Genomic DNA, 9,129 nt, shown 5'->3' with positions numbered 1-9,129 from the left:
CAACCTGAACAAAGGGGAGAACATGTTTGTTTGGAAGAAGAGAATGAAGAAGAACCACGAGAATTGGAAGGCGAACAAACCTGTGCCAATAAGATGACTTCCAAGAGATTGTCTGACTGAGTTAAGACTGAGATCAGAAACAATATGATCACTCAGCGGTGGTAACGTTGTGGAACTCTCTCAAAAGGCAGTGGTGGCCAAACCACAGAATATATTTGAGCAAGAGACAGATTATTAAACTGAGGTGTGTGGGGTGAGAAAGGAGGTAGGGTGGTGAGATGGAATCATATCATGGAGCAGGCCTGGAAAGTGATTGGCCAAACTGCCTAATCTTATCACTCACCCATTGGTTTCTGTGTGCCTTCGATACAGGAGGATGTCAATCCCCAACTCCAGAGGCCAGCGCTTTATGCCGAGGCCAGCAGTTTGGTGCTATATTGTTTAATGTGTTCTTTGTCAATTGTAAGCTGTTGAATTGAGGCTCTGAACGCCCTCTATCAGAATCCCAGAACTGGTACAGTGGAGAAAGAGACCATTTGGCAAATCCTGTCTCTATGGCTCTCTGGGCAATTAAAGTGTGTGTCAATCTCCTGCCTTTTTCCTGTAACCCTGTATGTTTTATTTTTTAAACTAATTGCCAATCAGACCTATTTGAGTGCCTCAGCTGACCCCCTGCAATTGCCACACTTTCAGATCACAATGGTTCACTGTGTTAAAAAGCTTTTTCTCATCTCACATTTGCATATTTTACTAAACTCTTCAATTTTGACCCATGTGGTTCTCGATCTTTTGAAGAGCAGGACCAGTTCCTGCATAACTATTTTGTCCGGCCCCCTCCTCATTTTGAAAACTTTTCTCAGATCTCCTCTGAGCTTCTCCCACCTCTGAGGGGAACTGTCCCAATCTCTCCATTCCACCTTCGCTGCTGAAGTGGCTCTTTTCTGGAACTATTCTTGGAAATGTCGTCTTCATTGTCTCCAATGCATTCACATCCTTCCCATCCTTAATCCAAAACTGTACACATCTCTGCAGTGGAGGTCTGAGATAAGAGCCAGTGAGTATGAATTCACTGAAGTTATGTTCTGTGCCCCTATCCACAAGCCAAAAATGGATATAGGGTCTCATATGGCACAGTAGTTGCGTTGCTATCTCTGAGCCAAGGACCTTTGGGTTAAACTCATGCCTGCCACACAGGTGTGGCATAGTATTTCCAAACAGGTTGATCAGAAAATGTCCAGAAATGGTAAATGCTTTTCTTACTACTTATGCTCTCTCGACCTGTTCTCTCACCTTTAGTCACGTAAAAGTTGGTTAACGTTGATCTGTCGAGCAAAATCACGAAAACACCATGATTAATTTTGTCTGTGTGGTATTCTTGGGATGATCTTGTGCTCAGATTGACTTGACAACGGCGACTAAAATTCCAAGGTAATGAACGAATTATGAAGCTCTCGGAACATTGTAGCGAAAGATGCTTTCTGTATATAAGCGGTTTAAGAAACCATTGATCAATAAACCGAGCACCTAGCTTGTCGCAAATTGTGAATTTGATGCAGTCTGAATGGGATAGTATCCCCGGTTCAATGGTATCGTTGTTAGAAAAGTAAGCAGCTTTTTATAAAAAAAAAACTGCGTGGAGTTTTTTCTTCAAACGAAGAAAATGAGAGGACAAATTTCAAAAGCATTAATGAAGTAACGTTTCCAAGAAATGACACATTAAACGCGACGTGGCTGTGTTTGTGAGATTTTGAAAAGGACTTTTAAAAAAAAATACACGTATTTCTGGAATTTTGACACCTCTTTTAAAACTGAGATCTTGCTTCTTTGAAATAATTTACCTCCGTTTGCAGTTTAAAGCAAACAGCTTGGAACTTAGCGAAGCGATCTGCGGAGAGAAGAGTTTGCTTGAGGTGAAAGCAACCCCAGATCCCCTGGGTGACCTGCAGAGTGTGTGTGTGTTTTGGCAGCTTTTAGCGTTTCTTCAGGATTTTTTTGGTTTGGAGGGGAGGTCACTGAATGATCGCGGGGTCCCGAGCTTGCATGGAGAAACCAACCAGTTTCTCCCCCCGTGAGACGCGACTGCATCTTGCAAGGTTTGAGCAGGAGCAATGCCCACCCTGCCAACACCAGGACCTGAATGTCAGTGCTGCGGGCTGCAGCCTGTCAATCAGCAGAAGCCGCCCCAGTTTCTCCTCCCCATCTCGCGAGAGGCGCTGCACCGAGTTGTCAATCAGCCGGAGGCCGGTAGCAAGCGCTGCCTCCCTCCCTCCCTCCCTCCCTTTGCAATCTCGAGTTGCAATTTTTTCCAACATGGCCTCGACTGGAACGTGTACCCGATTCAGCGATGAATACCAGCTTTACGAGGAGCTCGGCAAGTAAGTGGCACAAGCTTTCCTTTCTTCCTTCCTGCCATCCCCACTACCTTCCCCCCACCCCCCCCCAATGCCTTTGCAGCAGCTTCAGAGAAAACCTTCACTAACCACCCTCCTTCCCCTTTACCGCAAAAGGGGGGAACAAAAACATCGCAACAATTTGTGATCTTTTTTCCCCATGGTTGCAAAATAACATCCTTTCTCTGCTACATTGTGTCTTGTTTTCTGTTCAATCCAGAGGCGCTTTCTCGATCGTCCGCAGATGCGTGAAGCTGTCAACAGGGCAGGAATATGCAGCGAAAATCATTAACACCAAAAAGCTGTCTGCTCGAGGTTGGTAGATGTCATGCTTTGATTGCAGTTCCCCCCTCAACCCCCCCCCCCCCCCCCACCCCTCGACATTTTCTTTTGGGGAGGCTGTGGGCTACAGTGGGAATGAAGCAGCTGTCAGTCTGTATCCACCCATCTCCGCCGCCTCAAAGCCCAGTGACAGCCAAGCGACGCTCAAACGCAGCCTCTCCTTCTCATCTGTCGGGATGTGATCATGTTTATCAAACACACGTCAGAAATGCTCCTCAGCCCATTTTTTGTTTTGTTCCCCGGGTTTGTTTTTCTTGCCCCGTTCGCGATTCAGTCACAGTTTCAAAAGTGTGGTTGTCTACTCCCTTTATGTGTTTCAGTTTGCACCTTTAAATTTAAATTGGGAGCAATATTCGGCGAGGACAGGGCTTCGGTGGGGGGTGACTGGTGGGAGACAGTGTGTCAAGCTCTCGTGTACAACTTGTTACAGTATCACCCAGTTGGACACGGTTTTTTTTTGACTGGAGCTATTTTGACTGCAGATTGGTTGCAGCATTTGGTTTTCGCATTGCTTTTTATGACGAATGCAATTCTAAAAATGGTATGAAAAATATCAGGGGAAGAGCATTTGGTGAAACCTTCCACACCGAAAATAATGGGGAGCGTTCATTTTTTTTGTTCAAATCTGTCACTGAAAGTCCGTTGGTTCCTGGTGCAGGAAGATCTCTGTGGTGCTGAGATTAGACGGTGCTCATTAATCAACAAGCATTTTCAAAACGTTGGCTTCAACTCTCATGAATTGGAGATGGGGGTTAGGAAACGGAAATCTCTTGGTCGAGACGCATGACCGGGCTCTCATTCATCTCCCAGTTTCTCGTTCCTCGCCCAGGAGATGGGTTTGTTTAGCTGATCACATAGAGATCATGTGCTCGCCATGTCTGCGTGACAGTGCAGTCTTCTGGAACTAACATATCCAAGGTGCTTGCCAAGATTCGTTTCAGTAGGCGTTAACAAAATACGGTCCTTAGAAGTGCGTATTTCAAACGATCTGTGTCAGTCGTGGTGTTTTTTTTTAAGAAAAAGGTTGAGGAATAAATTGGACCAAATAAAACCTAGTTCTTGTTCGCAGTTATTAAGTGAATGATAGTTCATGATCCCGTTCAATTCCCTCACTGTCGTCAGTACACAGTGCCCTGCTTCCAAGGCAATCGCAGGCCTTCTGATAGGGTCTGCACCGGTTGTTTTGAATCATGTGTCGAGAGCAACATTAAGTTATTGCTTTTTTTGCCATTTGTGTTTTTGTTGAGCACCAGACATAGGGAGAGGTCCCGGGGAAGGGGACATAGCATATCACCCACATTCATCACTTTGGTCCCATTGCAAGCAGCAGACTGATTTCAGAGCAGAAATTTGTTGTACAGTGTGATGGAGTGATGAAGACCATTGTATGGTCAAGCAACTTCTTAGAGCAAAACAAGGCTCTATGCAAATAATCAGATTCTCAGAGCTCTCATCCTGCAGAGGGTTGAGTTTCTTTCTGTCAAAAATGGTAAATGCTGTTTATCTGGCAAGACGTGGGTCCTGGTCTGATTCAGGCAGGGGAACTAAAGGTGTGGTCAAATACCTGCTTTTGAGGTGCTTTCAAAAGGGTGTTGAAATGTGATGGATGAGGAATATTCCAGGTATATGGAGTGACGTGGGTCAGGATGTAAGAGAGGGTACACTGATGTGAAAGCTGGCCAGCAAATTCACAGCTGAACCTGTCGATGTTTCTCACAGAGTTACTCGCCTGTGGTTCTATCTGTATTCATTAAAAACTACTCGAGGGGGGAGGAGATCCCTCTTTCATCGATCTGTTGCTTTTATGTTACTTGATCACATTGGCTGCATTCTGCACAAGTGCAATGCATTATTTTTGTGTGAATTACAATTTGACCTCTGGTATGAGGAAATGCAAGTGCTGTGCCAAGCGCAGTTGTTGGGTATCGGGGTACAATTGTAATTGGTGTGTTGACAGAGGAAAGACTTTGCTGTGGGGTATTGAAATGTCACATTGTTGGCGCAGTTAACTTCAAATTATCTCCACCATTGAACAAGGGTCCATCAAAGTTCAATTTCATTTGCAATTAACCAAAATCTAAACAGACTGCAAAACCTGGACTCTAGTAAAACATTTTGAGCTCCACGAGACTTGCAGCAGTGCATTGGCTTCACGATCTCAAAGACGTGAAGGAGAAGATGTCTATCTGATGGCTTTTGACTGTTAAGGCAAAGAGGAGCGGTGAGAACAAGACAAGGGACAGCCCTGTTGGTTAATCATGTGTTCATATTAATTTTTCTGAGTTCCCCTCTGAGAAGTGGACACTTGGGTCTGGTTTTGGAGAGCAGCTGGAACTCTGGCACCTTATTTGAAGACTCATTCTTCTTTCATCCTGGCAAGCTCACTTCGCAAACAAGTTTTCGTGAGGCAGTGGAGAAAATTTCTTGGAATAGCCTATCTCAACATTTTTGCAAATCCTCTAACAGTGATGTTTTATAGTATCTCAGAATAGATAAGAAAACTAAATGAGTGCGTCAAAACTGTCCTGTCAATTTGTAACTACCCTCTCACCGGAGAAAGACAGGACAGTGAAATCAAGGCACAAGCTGCTGAAAGCCCGTGTTAGTGCAGGATGTTTTTGTTGTCATTAGATGACCAGTAATGTTGACTGCTGTAAAAGATGAAGAATAATGCTTTTTTCCACACCAATGATATGAATAAACTGAAGTTTTTCTAAGGTCGTAACACAATTACAGGAAGTGGCACTGCAAATTAGTTATAAAATTCAGTTGGATAATCAATGCCAAGGAATGACAATAGATGCAAAGAGGAAGTAGTTGAAAGCCAATTTTCTTCTGTTCTGAGGTTTAATTTTCATTGGGGTTAGAGCTTCCCTCTGATTTGCCCCATTAGTCATTTTCCCAAGTCCAAGCTTGGACAATGAGTGCTGTCAGCCCCTGGCCCCAATCATTTATCTTAACGATATGCAGGAATGAATTTTACTCCTGTGAGTAGGATGTCTGGACACTGGAGATGATCAAGGAGAGCAGCTTACATCCCTGACAATCTCTGATTTGTTTGTATTGTATCCAGACCTTTGTGCGAGGTTGGATAAATGAAGCAAACGTCTTCATGGAAATGAGCAGATTGCCGTTGAACATTACAAAAGTCTCCATTCCCAGCTGAAATATTCCTGACTGGGAAAGTCAGCCCTTGCACTTCGCCTCTAGATCACAAGGTAACAGCCGCAAGAGCAGAAAGGTTTCTTCTGCCCCCATTCTTTCTAGTCCACAGCCATTGGGCTATTTGCAGAATCCCTGCATTTGGACTGGTGAGACCGAATTGAGCATTGAGCATGGATGACAAACAGTGTGAGCTGCTTTGCATGCATGCAGTGTGCCATTTAGCTACTGAGTATTGATGGAGTTGGCTTTGTTTAATTAATGTACCTCAGAAAGCCAGTTGGTGAAGGATAAAACAGCAGCTAATCTTTATCCTTATTTACAGACATCAAATTGTGAGGACACAGTAACTTAGATCACAACTTTGATTTTAGTCTATCTATTTACAGGGTTTCAAATGAATATCAGATATTTGTAAGCAATTGATGTACAATTACGGATTCATTTTAGCACACAGGAGGCCATTTTGGCCCATTGAGTTTTGGTGGTTCTATGGAATGCAGTCTACTTAGCCGCACACCTCTGCTCATCCACTTTCTTGTTGAAATCATTGATCTTTTCTGCCTCCACCACCCTGAGAAGCATCATGTTTTGGATCATGTTCTCTTGTTGTGGAAAAATAAATCCTTCTTTGTCCCAATGCCCATGACATCTCAATTTCAAATCTTAAATCTATGTCTCTCTATCGTTGTATGTTAAACCAATGAGTATGACTTACCGTTCTCTTTTTTTGCCTAAACATATCTTAACTTTATAAATTTCCTTGGCTCCAAGGAGAGTGACCTCAGCTTTTCCAAAGTAGTTGTGCAGCTAAGTTCCTGTCATTCTTTGTTATTCCAGTCCCTCTGCCACTGCCTCAAGATACCTTCCATTCTTCCTTAAGCTTCATATATTTTAACTGTTTGAATACAAAGCAGCACTTAAATCTCTCCAGGACATAACAGTGGGAGTTTGGGTAGTCTATTTGGCCCTGAAACTTGATTTGCCTTTCAGTATAGTGCAAGCTGAATTCCACTTTCCTGTGTGCTCTTCATGTCATTTGATTTCCTGAGATGCCAAATGGCAGTCAATTTCAGTCTTTAGCATACTTTTTGAAGTTGGGAAAGGGAATGATAATGATTCACAATTTTGTGGTTGAAGAAATATAAATAATTGACCCCTTATTCTGAGGTTGTGCTCCCAGGTTTGAGAAATTCAGCTAGGAGAAACAACATCATAATCACCCCTCCAATCTGTTTTGCAATCTTGCATGTTTCAAATGAGATTGTGGTTCATTTTTCTAAACTCGAGATGTTTCAGGCCCAATTTGCTGACCCTTTCAGAAAGCAACAACCTTCTCACCCTTGGAACCAAGCTGTTGAACCTTTGCAGTATTACTGCTTACCCTTTAAAGACGGGGTGTTTTTCCTCAGATCTGGAGAACCAAATCATGCACAGTTCTCCAGCTTCTGACCTCACCCAAGTACTACAGAGTCCTACAACTTTGAACCAACTTTGTAATTTACTAACAACTTGACATTGGATGAATAGATACCATTTTGGAATTGATTTTTGAGTTTATAATGAAAGACCCTTGTGACAAATGTCTTAGCTTTTAACAGCCACTGGAGAGATAGATGTTCTCATTGTTCCTTTGACAAAAGGTCACAGTCACTTTCACTTCTTGCCTTCCAGTCGTTTCTCACGTCGCCAGATTGTCTTTTGTGTTTCTCTTGCACTTGATGTGGCCCTGCTCCACCAATGCTTTAGTTCTTGCTCTCGGGTCTCTGCATTCCTATTTTGGCCTCACTAAAACCCTGAATTTCCATTGATTCACTAGTGGTGTCCTTGTCTCGGTCCTAAACTCTGGAATTACTTCCGTAAACTTTTGATCTGCTTTCTTCTTTTTAGGATACACCTCAAAACCTCGACCTTCCAACCAACCAAGCTTCTGTTCAACTATCCTACTTTTACCTTATGTTGCTTTTTTTTTGTCCAAACTTATTTTTTTATAGAGCATGTTGTGGATGTGTTAATAGACCATTGACATAATATCAGGATGAATTTTAGATTATTATATGAGTTGACCTGGAAGAATGGATGCTTGAGGATGGGAAGTGGAGAAATAGCTGGCTTATGCTTCTATTTAATCCTAATTCCCATGTTATAGCTCTCCACTGATCTTTGGAAAAGCTGTGCGAACTGTTGATATCCAGTTTGAAGCTTGCTTCTTAACTGCAGTTCCTTTAAAGATCTCGGGCCATTGTTTTGCTCATTAAATTATTGGATGGACGAACAGCTTTTTAAAACCAGATAAATAATTTGCTGGCGTTGTTCGTTTAAATTTAAGTCCTGTCTCCCAATTTCATTGACCCCTCAAATGTATTGTTGCCTGCTTCTCTTACCAGCGATTTCTGCCTTCCTAAGTCCTGTACTTCTATTGAGAATGCCATGCAAAAACCATCCAAAATCATTCACGATAATTGTTCGTCTCATTGCTGTATTTGAAAGATTATTTACAAAATTGTCACATCAGTTGAGTAAGGGACTTAGTTGTGTGAGGTGTTTTGATGAAGTAAAAATGTAATTAAAAATGAGCAGATCTCATTTTTCGATTTGAATTCAGTATAACTTCCTTCAGAGGTGATTTAATTCCTCTTTATACTTCAGAGCCAAACCTGAGCACAGTGTAGGATATCCATCTTTCTCTGCTGAAGAAACTTAGTCGTGTTATTGATGGACATATATTTGATTGACAGATAGGAACTTGGATCATATTGACTTTGCTATCAGGCTTATTGGCCCAGCCTTATCGTTAGAAATGAGTGTGAGTTGTTACAGTTGCATATTTCCGACTGGTTAAGGTAATAATTTGCTTTCACACAGAACATGTAATGTAGTAATATGCCTCGGGGTTTTGATGGTGTGTTGTTTAGCAAGCTTAACCAAGTCGCAGGCAGCACTGTTAAAACCTTTCTCAGCATAGCAAAGGAAGCAAACCCACTGGAATTCAGAGCATGAGACTCAAATCAAAAATCAAGGAACTTTGGTCATTCAACATGTTTTACTGTTCTTTGCATTTGTGTATTAGTATTTTCAGTCAACCAGTTCAGACATAATATGGCACATCTTTAGTGAACAGGATATGAACCCAGATCTTCAGGTCCAGAGGAAGGGACACTACCTCCTGGCCATAGGACATCCCCTCCCAATGATATTCCTAGTCCAGTGACATTAATGCCATGTCACCACTTCC

The 9,129-nt window shown here is 42.5% G+C and overlaps 1 protein-coding gene across 49 annotated transcripts in view; it reads left to right on the top strand.

Moving 5' to 3' along the window:
- The first annotated feature begins 2,279 nt into the window (after positions 1-2,279).
- The window catches only part of LOC132836823 (calcium/calmodulin-dependent protein kinase type II subunit beta), a 262,349-nt gene continuing 255,499 nt past the window's right edge, over positions 2,280-9,129 (top strand). For all 49 annotated transcript variants that reach the window (XM_060856344.1, XM_060856319.1, XM_060856341.1 and 46 more), the window contains exons 1-2: positions 2,280-2,375; positions 2,611-2,705. In XM_060856344.1, coding sequence (XP_060712327.1) covers positions 2,311-2,375; positions 2,611-2,705 — 160 coding nt within the window. In that variant the 5' untranslated portion in view covers positions 2,280-2,310. The remainder of the gene's footprint in view (positions 2,376-2,610; positions 2,706-9,129) is intronic.

This window comes from Hemiscyllium ocellatum, chromosome 48 (assembly GCF_020745735.1).
Source record: "Hemiscyllium ocellatum isolate sHemOce1 chromosome 48, sHemOce1.pat.X.cur, whole genome shotgun sequence".
NCBI lineage: Eukaryota > Metazoa > Chordata > Chondrichthyes > Orectolobiformes > Hemiscylliidae > Hemiscyllium > Hemiscyllium ocellatum.
This window is presented reverse-complemented; position numbering and strand designations above follow the sequence as displayed.